The 16833-nt window shown below is 41.1% G+C and overlaps 2 protein-coding genes across 3 annotated transcripts in view; both read right to left on the minus strand.

Moving 5' to 3' along the window:
• Positions 1-16833, minus strand: part of LOC148347806 (MAGUK p55 subfamily member 3-like) — a 432473-nt gene that overhangs the window by 394102 nt on the left and 21538 nt on the right. The gene's annotated exons all lie outside the window — the stretch shown is intronic.
• The window catches only part of LOC148347808 (disintegrin and metalloproteinase domain-containing protein 11-like), a 47065-nt gene that overhangs the window by 10167 nt on the left and 20065 nt on the right, over positions 1-16833 (minus strand). For both annotated transcript variants that reach the window (XM_088323081.1, XM_088323080.1), the window contains 17 exons: positions 16563-16614; positions 16192-16243; positions 13920-13984; positions 13746-13820; positions 13602-13673; positions 10015-10181; positions 9860-9944; positions 9702-9792; positions 9480-9531; positions 9319-9418; positions 7986-8057; positions 7822-7914; positions 7677-7757; positions 3994-4044; positions 3865-3928; positions 2849-2954; positions 2667-2786 (listed from right to left, as the gene is read on the minus strand). In XM_088323081.1, coding sequence (XP_088179207.1) covers positions 2667-2786; positions 2849-2954; positions 3865-3928; positions 3994-4044; positions 7677-7757; positions 7822-7914; positions 7986-8057; positions 9319-9418; positions 9480-9531; positions 9702-9792; positions 9860-9944; positions 10015-10181; positions 13602-13673; positions 13746-13820; positions 13920-13984; positions 16192-16243; positions 16563-16614 — 1398 coding nt within the window. The remainder of the gene's footprint in view (positions 1-2666; positions 2787-2848; positions 2955-3864; positions 3929-3993; positions 4045-7676; positions 7758-7821; positions 7915-7985; positions 8058-9318; positions 9419-9479; positions 9532-9701; positions 9793-9859; positions 9945-10014; positions 10182-13601; positions 13674-13745; positions 13821-13919; positions 13985-16191; positions 16244-16562; positions 16615-16833) is intronic.

The following is a 16833-nucleotide window of genomic DNA, read 5'->3' on the forward strand; positions in this document are numbered from 1 at the left end:
TATTGAGTCGGTTGCACGATACACAACTGTATTTAATTACATTTTTTAGTGGAAGTACAATGTTGGCAACAAGATTCACTTGATATCATTGGAAATTAGGGGTTCAGTGTCTTACCCAAGGACACTTCCGACATGTAACACGGAGGAATCGAACTGCGATTTCTTGATCGCAAGACGGGCGCTCTACCTCCTGAGCTAGTGTAAATATTTTTTAGACAAATCTCTCCCCACATTTGGTTGCGTAAAAATGACAGTAATATGTAGTTTATATTATCAGTTGTAGGAAGGCTGTCCCATTATATTATACCACTGGGAAACGCTAACTTCATTTTTTTATATGGACCATAATAAAAGTCCATAATTGCACTAGTACACATTTCATAGTGCCCTGTTTAGGTGTAGCATGCACCTGTCCTCTTGGACGCGACCCATAGGGGGAGATTTCCTTTGTTTCTTTCGTTTCTGGCTTTTTTCTGAATTTTTCCTTCTTTTTTTCCTCTTTTGTTTTGTAATTTTCTCAGCTTTTCACTACTTTTTCATTTTGGTATTTTTTTATTTTTTTCGTTCTATTTCCCCCCTTCCTTTAAATCATTTTGTGCACAACTTTACATCATATTTGGTCGTGTAGGGATGAAAGAAGCAAAAACAACCTGAAGAGCCGTTTGAGACCCGAAAGAGCCGGTTCTTTTTAGTGAGCTGAGCCGAAGTAGCCGATTCTCGAAAAACTCGACTGACTTTACTCAACTTTGTTCTACTTTGACATTGACTTCCAAATTACGGCATTTAGAACACAGCGTCAGGGGAACCCGTGTATTTTTACCTTCATGCACTGTAACTTTGACTTAATTCGCTTTTTAATTAGCAATTTGGAGCCCTGATTTTTGTGAGCCGGCTAGATTTTCTTGTGCGCGGAAAAGCTCTGGGCAGTGCGCAATTGCGCACACACGCAGCTTAGAGGGAACATTGCTTGGGTGTTAGTTTGATTATCCTACGTCACATGATCCCAGCAAACACGCAGAGTCAATGAAAAAGTAGTTGTGCCGAAATACAATAAAGCGAAAAGATTGGACCGAGGCAATCATTAAAAACGCGCGGGGTTAACAATCCACATTTCATATCAGCTAAGAGAAATTAAATGTTTATGATTGTTGCCTAAGTCATTATTACTTATTATATCAGCAAAATATTCTTAGCTTCAGCTAACGGTTAGCATGTAGCTTAAATGCCAACAGTAGCCTTGTAAACAATGCGTGGGTCGATCATTTAAATCCTTGCCCACACAATCTAAATGATTTATTAGATACATTTAATCATTCATGCATTAATTGTTTTTTTGTTTTTTATGAGAAGCATCTATTATGTGAAGAATTTGATGTGACCCAGGGAATATGGATCTGGTGTGACTCACCACATTTCCACAACTGTTTCCCAAAACATTTCCTGTTGCCAGCTTAAGAAAATGTATTTTTTTTCTCCTCATCTTCCTTTCTCCTTTAATCCTTTTGATTTAGTCCCAAGTGTTCAAATATCTTCTGGATATTTGCAGAAAACGAATTCTAATGAATATTTTCTGTGTGTCTTGATTAAATGATAGATTTACGATTAAATTGTGCGTGCAGCCATATTTCAGATTAAGAGATTGATCACAAGGTTTTTCAGACGTTTTTTGTTTTCCTGAAAAAAAAGACTAAACTGTTGTGTTGCTCCAAAAGGGAAACAAATTTAATACAACACAAAAATGATGCTTGCCCCGGAGATAAAATGAGTTAGAAACCCCTGTTGGGCGCCACTTATATTCGTAAGGACGCCGTTGGGCATCGCCCCAAAATATACGCAGAGACAGAAATATGGCGGAAAGGAACGTAGTTTATCGCATCCGTTCATTCATTCAAGCCACGTTCAAAATTCGACCAAGAGACGCTGGGCTTTATACTGTGTTCTTCTCGGAATCGAAAATGTTTTCCGGTCCCAACTTTGCTCAGTCAACATCTTGTTCCTGACTCATGACTCCCGCCAGATATCTTCACACAATGGGCTACGGTCAGCTCGAAGGCTGCAGACTTACAGTTAATCCACAACAATGCAAGTACAGATATCCCTCGATTTTCGCGATCAATGGGGACCAGAACCGGCCGCGAAGAGTGAAAATCTCCAAAATAGTAATGCTTTTTTTGGGGGGCGGGGCGGCTTTCAATAGAGCAGACGTGCCAACTTACTGAGAATGAGAGGGTGAAAGAGAACAAATTGAAACCCAGTACTTATTTAAAATTAGTCAATGTGTTTTTAGGGGGAGGCTGGGCGATTTGATCAAAGACACAGAGCGAGAGAGATGCATGGTTTAGGCGGCATGACAAAGGCACAGCACACAAACTCTTCTGAGCGAGATGCAGAGAGAACGCAGAGCAGGTGTCCACTCATGATACAGTATGATAGACGAAAGGGTGTGAAATGACCAATTGGCTTCGAAGAGCTCAAGTCAAGAGGTTAGCAGACACAGCGTCTTGGTCTTTTTTTTAATGAGCGGCCAATCGGCTTGAATCTTGGCTGCCTGTAACGTTTTTTTTATCCGATTTTTTTATTTATTTATTCAATTTTTCCTGAGTTGATTTGATTTTTCCTGCAAAGGAATGATAACCCAATAGCGAGGGACGTTGTATTCCACTCACCTGCAATCCAGGAATCTGTTTTGATGATAGACGGTCAAAGTGGTGAGTTTGCCCTGCAGCTCTCCAAAGCTGGGCTTTTCCGTCACGTTGGTGCACAGCAGAAGGCCGCACAGAACGTCCCTGGGGGAAGAAAAAAGACCAGGAAATTCCATTTTCCCTGCTTCTGACCAAATGTTCCTCACTGCTTGTTGCAGTGCATCCATCCCTGGCCGCTCGGGTCCCGACCGCAGTTGCCCTTCTCGGTGCCTTCCGTATTGAGCTTTTCGTAGCAGAACCTGTCGGCGGCATCTGAAGTAGAAGCAAAGCAGATGAAGAAAAACCTCAAAAGGTACCGTCATTTGACCTCTGAAAAGTGATGGGTCCAGGGACTCACATCTCAAAAATCTATGGGTCTCAACAGAGATCTATGGCTCCCCCAAATTTAGTCTTATCGCGGTTGAAATTGTAAATCGGCGACAAACATATAATATAAATCTATATCTTCATTCAGTTTTAATCATCACAGTTAATTGGTAAAACAAAGCAGTTATCACTTCAGATTTTTCAGTTCACATATTCTTTGTGGTTTGCTGTCCCGCCATAGTTGTAATGCCTTCTCAAGGTCCAATCCATTATCATCCTCCTCATAGCGTCACCAGGAGTATAATTTAGTCAATTTTGGCGGAAAAGTCCTTTTCTTGCTAGGAGTTTTCTTTTGTTCATTTTCTCTGGCGAATCGTTCGCTTCAACACGCGTGTTTTCCTTGCCTCCGCGATCTTCCGAAGAATTTCTCCGCCGTTTTTTCGTGCCGGAATTATTGCCGTTGTTACCACTTTCTGTGTTATGTTTCGACTTATTACCGACACTGAAGAAATGACCAATTTTTTGTTGATTTGCGCCTATTACCAACTGTTTTTTCGGAGGCATACTTCTCTTTCACTCGACAACCGCCACAACAATGACGTCATCTCGAAGCAGCGAGATATCGTTTGCCGAGATCGGCGCGAGACCAAAACAACAATGGTGGATGGCGGATCTGCCTGACGAAAAGTTTGGAGTGCGGTACATTTTTAAAAAGAAATCGGGTCATAATGACAATTTGGTGTCCAAAAAGTTTTGTCCCGGGGACGCACGTTGATTTGAGACTATGCGTCCCCAGCAAAAATGATGCGTCTCGGACACAGGGACGCGGGCAAACCAGAACACTGCCGATTCTTACCGTAGCCCCACAGGCTCCTGCACTGGCTGTCTCTGGTTTTACATCGGCCCCCGTAGCAGCGGCCCTGAAATGGGAAACGAGATTGCTGGCAGGGGCGGATACGAGTATTGAGCAGGGGGGCAGGCTCACCTGGCCGGCCTCGCAGGTGTAACCGTCCAGTTTATGGACGTTGTGAGGACACTACGGGACAGAGTATGTCAATGAGGAATTTTATGTAAACGATTATCACCCGCAAGCAAAGCAAGGGTGGTGATAATATGAATGAATGAAAACTTTATTCGAACATCAAAATAAAAACAGAACAAAAAAAAAATAACTCAACAACAAAATAATGTTACATAATATGTTCGAAAAGGGGTAGTAAGAAGCAAATGCTTATATTCTGTCAGGTTTTCAATGTAAATCTCTTGAATTTCTGTCTCAAGGTAATTAGCTTGTTTTTCTATTACTAAATAGAAAAACAATGTTTCTCTCACACACACACACACATGAAGTAACGTTTCAATAATCAGTCTAATTGCATCTCTTGTACGTTTATCATTCTTGTATTCTTTTATTTTGAAGTCATGTTCTTGTGTGTACTGATTTCTCTGACGCAAAATAAACCACTCCCTCTCTCTGTTTGGACATCACCCAGGAAGGACGTACGTACTTTTCTGCCATCATCATGTAGAATTAAACTATATACATGTATTTTATCTGTGCAAATATAGCCACCAAATAGTCTTAATAATGTCCATCTCTGACAATTCACTACCCCTTCATCTTCCCCACCAAATATACCAATGATATAACAACAATTGTAATGACATTAATAATAACAGTTATAAGAATAGGAACACAAAGCTAACTAGACGCACTATTCCCAATTTTTCCGCACCACTCATACCCCATCCTCCTCGTCTCTGTATTCCACCAGGAATGTTTTTTGTATTTAAATTTAAACAAGTAAATAGTTAAACATTGTTTCATCTCATCTTGTCAATTGTTCCAAAGTTTGACTCCGCACACAGACACGCACATACTTTTCCTGGTGGTTCTCACCTTTGGGATTTTGAATTTACGACAGCCTTTTTAGTTATAATTTATCATTTATAGATGTTTTCTGGCACTATGTTTTTGTTGACTTAAATAGCAGTTGTAAATGTTACCAAATCATCTCATTTTAATAATTTGTACTGCAGGAATAAAATACGGGTATGATCTCAATATCCTACCCTGTGTATGGTTCTAATTGCTTGTTTTTGGAAGATAAAAAGGGGCTAGAGTGAACTTTTGTAATGATAGCCCCAGACTTCTGCACAATATGTTAAGTATGACAGAACTAGGGAAAAATATAAATACAATGTATTAGTTTAAAATCAAATTGGCTTTATTAATTATTGAAATGCTTTTAAATACTTTAGTTTGTATGTGTCTGATGTGTGTTTTCCATTTTAATTTATTGTCTCTTATGACGCCTAAAAACTTCTGATACAGCGTCTATTGCAGCACCATCTATTTTGACTTCTAAATCTTGATTTGCCTTGCGATGACCAAAGAATATTACTTTGATTTTATTTACATTTAAAGATAATTTATTTATATCCATCAATACTTTTAGGTTATTTAGTTCACGATGAATACAGGTTACCAAATCAGTATAGTTATCATTTAGTAGAAAATGTTAGTGTCGTCTGAAAATATTACTTTTTTCAATAGTTTTGAAACATTAAAAATATCGTTCATGTATAAATGAAATCACTTTGGACCCAGGATAGAACCCTGTGGTACTCCACAACAGATGTCCAAGTATTCAGATGAAAACTCTCCCATTTTTACATATTGCTCGTTGAATAACTTTGAATCCATTGCAAAGCCACGCCACTGATGCCATATCTTTCCAGTTTTTTAATAGTATATTATAATTAATGGTATCAAATACTTTTTTAAGTCAATAAATACCCCGACTGCGTTTTTTTCTATGCTATGAATGATTTCTTCTACTGCATCATCAGCAATATCTTCGTTTTGTCTTCGTTCTGTGTGAATATACAGTATATGTTTGTGTCTTTGTCTACCCAAGGGGGGAAGGAGTTGAAATATACAGACGCTGCCCTACTTACGATCGTTCGTAAGTTGAATTTGTTCCTAAGTTGAAATCGAAGTAGAACGAAGTTAAGTAAAGTCAGTAGAGTTTTTCGAGAACCGGCTACTTCGGCTCGGCTCACTAAAAGGAACCGGCTCTTTCGGGTCCTAAACGGCTCTTAAGGTTGTTTTTGCTTCTTTCATCCCAACATGACCAAATATGATGTAAAATTCTGCACAAAATGACTTCAAGGAAGGGGGGAATAGAACATAAAAGAAAAAAATACCAAAATGAAAAAGTAGTGAAGACCTGGGAAAAAGGAAACAAAAGGAAGAGGGAAAAAAAGAAGGAAAAATTCAGAAAAGAGCCAGAAAAAAAGAAAAGAGAGAAACAGAGGAAAAAAAGCAAATAGAGAACAAAAAGAAAAAAGTAACAGCTCGGAAAAACTAAACACGATGAGATTTTTTTAAAATAAGAATTGAAAAAAAGGAGAAAAAAACGGAAAAAGAGGAAAAAATTTGTGTTGCATTCAAATTATTTCCAATTCAAGTCAATCTTGTTGCCAACATTGTACTGCCACTCAAAAATGTGATTAAGTACAGTTGTGTATCTTACAACTGACTCAATAAGCCCCCCAAAAATGTGAGTATTATGCGACAAAATATACCAGGAATAAAAGAAATGGAAATCTTGTGAAAGAATTGTGAAAACAAATGACATTTGTAGGCCATCGTACATGAGTCAATTCATTCAAAAGTGAAAAATCATTTTGCATTGCCGGAAACTCAGCAAAATGTAAGGTGATGTCAAATTTTGGACATAAATGCGGTATTTTGAAGTCGAGTCGAAGGAGAACAAAGTCGAGTAAAGTTAGTAGAGTTTGTCGGGGAACCGGCTACTTCGGCTCGGCTCACTCAAAGGAACCGGCTCTTTCGGGTCCTAAACGGCTCTTCGGGTTGTTTTTGCTTCTTTAATCCCAACATGACCAAATATGATGTAAAATGATGCACAAAATGACTCAAACGAAGGGGGGAATAGAACAAAAAAGAAAAAATACCAAAATGAAAAAGTAGTGAAGAGCTGGGAAAAAGGAAACAAAAGGAAAAGGGAAAAAAGAAGGAAAATTTCAGAAAAAAACAGAAAAAAAACAAACAAAAAAAAGGAAGTAGAGAACAAAAATACTTTTTTTAAAGGAATTTAAAAAAAATGGAAAAAACAGAAAAAGAAGAAAAAGTTTGTGTTGCATTCAAATAATTCCCAATTATACCAAGTGAATCTTGTTGCCAACATTCTACTTCCACTCAAAAATGTGATGAAGTACAGTTGTGTATCTTACAACCGACTCAATAAGCCCCCAAAAATGTTAATATTATGCCACAAAATATATCAGGAATAAAAGAAATGGAAATCTTGTGAAAGAATTGTGAAAGCAAATGACGTTTGTAGTCAATTCATTCAAAAGTGAAAAATAATTTCGCATTGCCGGAAACTCAGCAAAATGTAACTTGATATCAAATTTTGGACATGTTTGATAATGACTTAGTTGCCGCACTTGGGATTGCCGTTGCTCACTGTTGTTTCAAGCGTCGCTCAGCGACTTTGTGTGAACGCTCAGACCCGGAAGGAAAATTCCAGGGAACATTGATGGGGGCACTTTTCAGTATGAGCCACATTTCAGTTTGAATGGGATACTTGATTGAAAATCGTACAAAAGAAATGTCAAGTGCAGCTGAAAATCCATTACCTGGCTGGAATCTCCGATACAGGTTTCCGGGATGTCACAATCGTTGACGGCCTGCCGACACGTCACGCCTCTCAGCTCGTACTGCGAATTCAAAAGGCGGAAGCTCAACCAATCGGATTACCGCGATCCGAGACGAGCGACCCACCTTGCATTCCCTGCAGCAGAGGCCGTTGCTGCACATTGCATTGTGGGTAAGCGTGCACTTCTTGCAGCAGTTTGCCCCGTCCCGGGCGCATTCCTATCGGAGCGGAACGGCAGCTCGATTCGCTTTCCTCGATTAAAAGTGTCGGAGACGGGGCGGGCGCTTACCACCAGCGTGCCGCAGTCGCACTCTTCGCCGATTTCCACGTAGCCGTTTCCGCACTCGGGGGGGTCCAGAAGCTGCCCGTTCAAAGGCGACATTTGGTACTGTTAATTCTGGGCTACAGAGGCTAATTCAAAAAAGAAACTCAAAACTTTGAATTTGAAGCCACAGGCTTAATCAGACATAAAAATGAACTCATTCAAATCCATTTCTAACATTAAAAAAAAAAAAAAAATCAGATGGTAAATGTCTAGTACAGAAACATGATTTCTGCCAAGAGTTCTGAATGTCAAAGTGGCGAAATTCAATGAAACGCAGATAGACAGCAGGAATGACTATTTATATAACTATCCATTTATTAATGAAGTATCACAGGAAGCTGCCCGTTCAAAGGTGACATTTGGTACTGTTAATTCTGGGCTACAGAGGCTAATTCAAAAAAGAAACTCAAAACTTTGAATTCGAAGCCATAGGCTTTAACAGACATAAAAATGAACTCATTCAAATCCATTTCTAACATTAAAAAAAAAAAAAAATCAGATGGTAAATGTCTAGTACAGAAACATGATTTCTGCCAAGAGTTCTGAATGTCAAAGTGGCGAAATTCAATGAAACGCAGATAGACAGCAGGAATGACTATTTATATAACTATGGAACAGGAAGCTGCCTGTTCAAAGGCGACATTTCGTACTGTTAATTCTGGGCTACAGAGGCTAATTCAAAAAAGAAACTCAAAACTGAGTTTTTGAAGCCACAGGCTCTCTCTACTCTACATCTCCCTCTACTCTGCATCTCTACTCTACATCTCTCTCTCTCTCTTTCCCTCTCTCAACATTTCTCTACATATCTCTCTCTCTCTCTCTCTCTCTCTCTTTCTCTCTCCCTCAACATTTCTCTACCTCCCTCTCTCTCTCTACTTCTCTCTCTCTCTACCTCTCTCTCTGTGCGTCTCTCAGTCTCTCTCTGTGCGTCTCTCCCTCTCTCTCTCTCTGTCTGTGCGTCTCTCAGTCTCTCTGTCTCAATCTGTGAGTCTCTCCCTCTCTCTCTCTCTCTCTGTGTCTCTCTGTGCGGCTCTCCCTCTCTCTCTGTGCGTCTCTGTGTCTCTCTCTCTCTCTCTGTGCGTCTCTCTCTTTCTCTCTCTCTCTCTGTGTGTCTCTCTCTCTCTCTCTCTCTCTCTCTTAGTGCGTCTCTTTCTGTGAGTCTCTCTCTCTCTTTGCGTCTCTCTCTCTGTGCGTCTCTCTCTCTCTGTGCATCTCTCTCTCTCTCTCTCTCTCTCACTCTGTGCATCTCTCTCTCTCTCTCACTCTGTGCATCTCTCTCTCTCTCTCTCTCTCTCACCTTGCTGGGCTTGTTGAACAAGCAGCTGCCGCCGCCTTGCTGCAGGAAGCGTAGATATTCGTCCACGCTGCAGCGAGAGAACTTCCTGGGCAGGTAGTATCTGGAACATACACGAAAGATGACTTTTTGAAGAAGAAGTTACCTTTGTTAATATCACTTACCCTGTATCCTCCATGATGCACCCCAACCACGGGTCAGGACACCTGCAGCCTCCTGGGATCGCAAATCAAAGCCAAAAACAAGGAACAAAAATTCTTTATTCTTCGCAGAGGATAAAGAAAATATATGTATTTTCAATATTGGTATTGTTCCAAAATTTGCATTTTCATACACGTTGCTGCGTTTTTATTGTTTGTAAGCATTCAGTAATTGATTGGACCGACCTGCAGCAGGCCTGTCCTTGTTCCTCAGCATTCCGATGTTCTGGCCCAAGCTCTGGGCCAAAGTGATGGCCACCGGACCCGCGGCGCCGAACTGAACTCGAAAAATCCAGTGAAAGTCAGCTTTGAGGAGAGAAAAACAGAAAAGGGCGTGGCATCACCTCGATGACGCCGCCGCCTCTGTTGAGCGAGCAGACGCCGCCGATGTAAGCGGCTTCGCTGCGGCTGCCCATGAACGTCCTCCCGCTATGGGACACGAGGACAGCGAGGCTTGAATGGAGATCGGGTCATTAAAAGCCAGTTGTGGGAAACCTACGAGAGGAGGTGCACGGCGTCGGATCGCTCCCGGACGCTGTCCTTAAGGTACTTCATGAAGTCGCGCAGGGTGAGCAGGGCGTCGTCGCCCACCGAGATGCGGTTTTCCGACGACCAGGTTTCCATGGCCACCAGGACGATGCGCGTGTTGAGCTGGTCCTTGTAGATCTGGAAAGCAGAGTTATTCGGGTCTTTGGGTTCCAGCTCGCTACTCAACAGTGTTGGGAGGTAAGATTTTAAGCCCGACCCCAATATCGGGCCAGGCTTCTCTCTCGTGAACCTTTGGATCGAGGTCCACTGATTATCAGCCGGGCGATATTTGGGAATTTGACAGATATCGGTATCTACATTTCTATTCATTAGACAGGCCGTTTGAATACATGCAAAACTGGGTTATTTTAATGGTAAATGCAAGGGAACTACCTGCTTATTGGGGGCATTAGGGATTCAGTGTCTTGCCCAAGGACACTTCGACATATAACACGGAGGAGCCGGGAATCGAATCTGCGACCTCTTGATCCCAAGACGAGCGCTCTACTTCCTGAGCTAATGCTGCCTTTTTTTTTTAAATTTTAATTTTATTTAAGCTTTTGCGGCCAAATCTCGCTCTCCCTCTCTCCTCAGACGCTACCTATGACGTGCCTTCTGATTGGATAATCGACCCGGGGCCTCCCCACTCAAGCAGGAACAAAAACATTAGAGTAGCAGCTCTGCTAATTCGTCCTGACATGCCTGTAAGAGTGAATGGGCGCCTTTCATGGCTGACTCCCAATTGGTGTGTGAGTGTGTGTGTGAATGGGTAAGTGTGAAGCACATTGTAAAGCCCCTTGGAAGGTCTGCATTGACTTGAAAAGCACTATAGAAATGGAGACCATTTAGCATCTTGATTATCCTCAAAACGTTTGGAGGCTGACTCCCTATCGGTGTGTGAGTGTGTGTGTGAATGGGTAGAGTGTGAAGCACATTGTAACACAATATTGACTTGAAAAGCGCTATAGAAATGCAGACCATTTAGCATCTTGATTATCCTCAAAACGTTTAGAGGCTGACACCCTATTGGTGTGTGAGTGTGTGAATGGGTAGGTGTGAAGCACATTGAAACACAATGTTGACTTGAAAAACGCTTTATAAATGCAGTCCATTTAGCATTTGACGTTTAGCATCTTGATTATCCTCAAAACGTTTGGAGGCTGACTCCCTATTGGTGTGTGAATGTGTGTGTGAATGTGTCAGTGTGAGGCACATTGTAAAGTGCTTTGGGAGGTCTTCATTGACTTGAAAAGCGCAATATAAATGCAGACCATTTACTATTTAGCATTTAGCATCTTGATTATCCTCAAAACATTTGGAGGCTGACTCCCTATCGGTGTGTGTGAATGTGTCAGTGTGAGGCACATTGTAAAGCGCTTTGGGAGGTCTGCATGGACTTGAAAAGCGCTTTAGAAATGCAGACCATTTACCATTTATTAATACCGCTGATAATATTGACATTTTAAAAAGTTCAGGGTAGAAAAGCGTGTTCGTGATTAAAATATATCGTAAAAAGTGTAGTTGGCTTGATTTAGAGGCACCTTCAGGAGGAGACTGATATCTTGGCTTCTATCATGAAATTAATTTGTCAATCAAGCACGCTAAAGTGGAAGTGATTAGCTGGTATCATAACATTAGGTGGTCAATCTGCCAACACTTTTCAGTTTGCCAGCTATGTTTAAAAATGGATGCATTTATTTTATTTTTTTAATTAATTTAGGTCATGTTGGTTGTTTTAAGTTTGGTTTAAAGTAATAAATATTCTTTGAGGTTATTTTGCCTTATTAAAAAATCCTCATGCCAATTTTAAAGCTTTTACAGCAAATATTGGCTCCAAATATTTGTTATCGTCCTTCTCTTAATGCTAATCATTTGTTACGATATCGGCCCTCAAAGACTTATATTGGTCGATCCACTCGTCATTATTTGTTTTATCTTTCTCTCGCTCAAAGTGCTGCGCTAGATTCTTAAAGAGGTCCCGCTTTCAACCCATCAAAACGACAGCCTTAACATTTCCCTGTAAAGAAATCTGTCAGATGGAAAATAATTGGTTAAACTAAACTGCATACAAAAAATGTCAATGTTTTTACAGTCTAATTTAGATTTTGTTTTCGCATCAATACCAAAGTATTAAATTGAATAAATTATTCCCCAAAATAGTGATAGAGATAGATAGAGATAGATAGATGTCTAGAGATCGATCGATAAGATAGATAGATGTCTAGATAGATATAGATCGATAGATGTCTAGATCGATAGAGATAGAACGATAAATGTCTAGATCGATAGAGATAGATCGATAAATGTCTAGATAGATAGAGATAGATCGAGATAGAAATAGATGTCTAGATAGATAGAGATAGAACGATCGTACGTCACAGATAGATGTCTGGATAGATAGAGATAGATCGAGATAGAGATAGATGTCTAGATAAATAGAGATAGATCGATAGATGTCTAGATAGATAGAGATAGAGGTAGATGTCTTGATAGTAGAGATAGATAGGTAGACAGATGTCAAGATAGATGTCTAGTAGATAGATATATGTCTAGATAGATGTCTAGATGGATAGAGATAGATCGAGATAGAGATAGATGTCTAGATAGATAGAGATAGAGAGATAGATAGATATAGATCGATAGATGTCTAGATAGTAGAGATAGATTGATAAATGTCTATATAGATAGAGATAGATGTCTAGGTAGTAGAGATAGATTGATAGATGTCTATATAGAGACAGATCGATAGATGTCTAGATAGAGATAGATGTCTAGATAGATAGTTAGATCGATAGATGTCTAGATAGAGATAGATGTCTAGATAGATAGAGATGGATAGAGATAGAGATAAATGTCTAGATAGAGATAGATAGATATATAGATAGATGTCAAGATAGAGATAGATCGATAGATGTCTAGATAGATAAAGATCGATCGATAGATGTCAAGATAGATAGATAGATCGAGGTATAGATGCCTGGATAGATAGAGATGGATCGAGATAGATGTCTAGATAGTAGAGATAGCTTGTTAGATGTCGAGATAGATAGATCGAGATAGATAGAGATAGCTGTCAAGATAAATTGAGATGGATTGAGATAGAGATAGCTGTCTAGATAGATATAGATTGAGATAGATGTCTAGATAGATATAGATAGTTTATTCATCCCCATAGGAAAATTCACACTTCCAGCATTATCCTTGTGTTGAAAAATAAAATAATAAAAGAAAAGATATAGAATACAAAAATACCCAATATAACGTGTACGAGTATTTCAATAGTGCCACGGAAAATACACGTTGTAATAAAAATAGGGTAATATGCAAATGTGGGGGTGGGGTTTCATGTGGGCTTTTACTCCCCCGGGTGGAGTTCAAGAGCCTCATGGCATGAGGAAGAAATGATCTCTTTGGTAAAAATGTGAAATTTTTGGAAGAAGTAGAGACTCTAATAATGAACTGCTTTTTTAAAAAAGACGTGTAGAAAACACAGTGCCATCTAGTGGTGAAATATTCCTCATTGGGTTTTAAGTTTCCTTCTGAAGGAATGAAACTCACCGCGTCGGCCATGTTGACCACCGCTTTGGCAAAGTTCTTGGTGTGAGAGGTGGAGCGCCGCAGTTGGACAAACTGCCGAGAAGGAAGTCCACGTCTCAAACGTCTTTTGGAAAAAAAAAAAGGAATGGATTTTTCAGACCTCACCAGCTCGTGGTCATTGACGACCATCAGCTCGATGTATTTCGTCTCCGTCTGCACTGTGCGCTGATTTCGGCGAACCTGCAGGGGGCGACAGAGTGGACACGGCTATTAATGCCGTTGCCGTTATCCCCTTTCGTTTTTTGTAATCTATCGGCTCGTGGATTATCCGTGACCGACTTGTCGTTTGGATCGTCTCGAGCGGTCGTCTCGCCTCTTCCCGTCTCCTCGGCCGAAATGGGAATCTGAGGGAGCAAGAAAAAGAGAGTCAGAGAGACAAAAAGAGACACACGGAAAGTGGGTAAGAAAGAGATAGTAAGAGAGCAAGTGAAAAAAAATGAGAAAGAGAGAGAGAGACAGAGGTAAATCAAGTGACAAGGAAAAAGAGAGAAAGAGAGAGAGAGAGAATGGGAGAAAGACAGAGAAACACAAAGAGAGAGAGAGGGAAAGAAAGAGAAAAAGTGAGACGGAGAGACAAAAATAAATTGGGAGAGAAGATGGACAGAAAGAGAGAGACAGAAAGAGAGAGAGACACAGAGACACAGAAAGACACAGAGAGACAGAGAAAGAGAGCAAGAGCAAGAGAGAGAGAAAGAAAAGGAGGAAGACAGCGAAACAAAGAGAAAGAGAGGGAAAGAAAGAGAAAAAGTGAGACAGAGAGACAGAAGTAAATTGGGAGAGAATATGGACAGAGAGAGAGAGAGACAGAGAGACAGAGACACAGAGAGACAGAGAAAGAGAGCGAGAGCAAGAGAGAGCGAGAGCAAGAGAGAGAGAGAGAAAAGGAGAAAGACAGCGAAACACAAAGAGAAAGAGAGGGAAAGAGAAAAAGTGAGACAGAGACATAAATAAAATGGGAGAGAAGATGGACAGAGAGAGCGAGAGAGAGAGCACGAGAGAGAGAGACAGAGAGACACAAAGAGACAGAGAAAGAGAGAGAGGAGAAAAGGAGAAAGAGAGCGAAACACAAAGAGAAAGAGAGGGAAAGAAAGAGAAAAAGTGAGACAGAGACAGAAATAAATTGGGAGAGAAGATGGACAGACAGCAAGACAGAGAAAGAGAGAGAGAGAAAAAGAGAAAGACATAAAGAGAGAAACAGAGAGGGAAATCAAGTGAGAAGGAAAATGAAAGTGGGAGAGAGAGAGAGAGACAGAGAAAGCGACAGAACAAGAGAGACAGAAATCAATTGAGAGAGAGAGAAAGAGAGAAAGAGAAAAAGGGAAAGAGAGACAGAAAGAGAGACAGAAAGAGAGAGAGAAAGAGAGAGAGAAAGAGAGTGAGAGAGAAAGAAAGAGAGAAAGCAAGAGAGACAGAAGAAAAAAAAAGAGCGTGACCGACAGACAGCAATGCAAGATACCAAGAGAAAATCAAGAAAAACAGAGAGACACAAAGTGAGCAAGCCCAAAAGAGAGAGCAAGAGAGGCCAAAAGAAGAAGACGGAAAAAGATGGAGAGAAAGATGGGGAGAGGGAAAGAACAAGAGAGAGAAAAAGAGATTGAGTGAGACCTTAAAGCATCCGGTGTGTGTTTTGTGTGCACTGATCTCCGGAAAAGAATCAATAGCGCAGGAGCCACAAGAGCAGACAAATGAAGGTGGAGGCAGCAGGACGGGAACGTGAGGACGGGAACGTGAGGACGGGAACGTGAGGACGGGAACCGAAAAGAAACCGAATACTGGAGTTGGATGGTGTAGTTTGCAATAGTCTGTGGTCTGTGCAGCCCTTTGAGACTGTCCCTTCTCAAGGTTTCTTCATTTTCCTCATGTTGAGGTTTTTGAGTTTTCCCTTGCCCTCATGGAGGTTTTAGATCAGGGGATGCTGTCATAATAGTCTGTAGTTTGCAATTATTTTAAGGGCTTTGAGACTGTCCCTTCTCAAAGTTTCTTCATTTTCCTCCTGTTGAGGTTTTTGAGTTTTTCCTTGCCCTCATGTCGGTTTTAGATCAGGGGATGCTGTCATAATAGTCTGTAGTTTGCAATTATTTTAAGGGCTTTGAGACTGTCCCTTCTCAAAGTTTCTTCATTTTCCTCCTGTTGAGGTTTTTGAGTTTTTCCTTGCCCTCATGTCGGTTTTAGATCAGGGGATGCTGTCATAATAGTCTGTAGTTTGCAATAGTCTGTGGTCTGTGCAGTCCTTTGAGACTGTCCCTTCTCAAGGTTTCTGAATTTTCCACATGTGGAGGTTTTTGAGTTTTTCCTTGCCCTCATGTCGGTTTTAGATCAGGGGATGCTGTCATAATAGTAGTTTGCAATAATCTGTGGTCTGTGCAGCCCTTTACAAATAAACATGATTTGATTTAATTTTTGACTTGGCTCAAAAGAAGTAGCAAAACATCGTCCTAAACTTTAAACCCATCACACAGCAACCCAAATATTTTTTTTTATCGGTTTCTTCTCGAATTTAACATTTCCGCACCCCCCCTCGGAAACCGACCCCGGGACGGTGTCGTCCTACCTGGAAACCGGAGTAGGTCGGCGCCGGGCATGCGATACACGAGGTGGTCGGCCTGCAAAACAAAAGCCAACATTGCATTCCATTTCATGCCAATTTCTCAATCTTGCTGCTACGCGAGAGAGCCGGACCGATGCATAATTCATCGATCGATCGCTCAACGGGCGGCCGTAACAGCCGATGAATTCTTTATGAAAATCCGACATATAAAGCCCAGGACCGCTATTAGTGGGGGGGCCATTGTGAAGATGGGCTGCTATCGATCCGCCTCGCTCCTCCGTGTCATCCAGATCCATTACCCGAGATCCATTACGCTCTTTTTTTTCCCTTTCGGACCGGTTCTCGTCTTTTGATCTCATTCGATCGGGACTCACCTCGCCCGCGGGTTCGATCCCGTAGGAGACGTTCCCGTCGGAGAAAGCGCCCCTGGAGGGAGAGGGGGTGAACACTTATGCAAGATCATGAAGGATTGATTCTGCCATATGTAGAAATAAATGTATAAATAGATATATTCCCCATCTCATCTCATCAGCTGCACCGCTTATCCTCAGTAGGGTCGCGGGGGTGCTGGAGCCCATCCCAGCAATCATCGGGCAGGGGACACCCTGAACTGGTTGCCAGCCAATCGCAGGGCACACGGGGACA

Source organism: Urocampus carinirostris, chromosome 19 (assembly GCF_059441175.1).
Source record: "Urocampus carinirostris isolate Australia breed hairy pipefish chromosome 19, RoL_Ucar_1.0, whole genome shotgun sequence".
NCBI classification, from domain to species: domain Eukaryota; kingdom Metazoa; phylum Chordata; class Actinopteri; order Syngnathiformes; family Syngnathidae; genus Urocampus; species Urocampus carinirostris.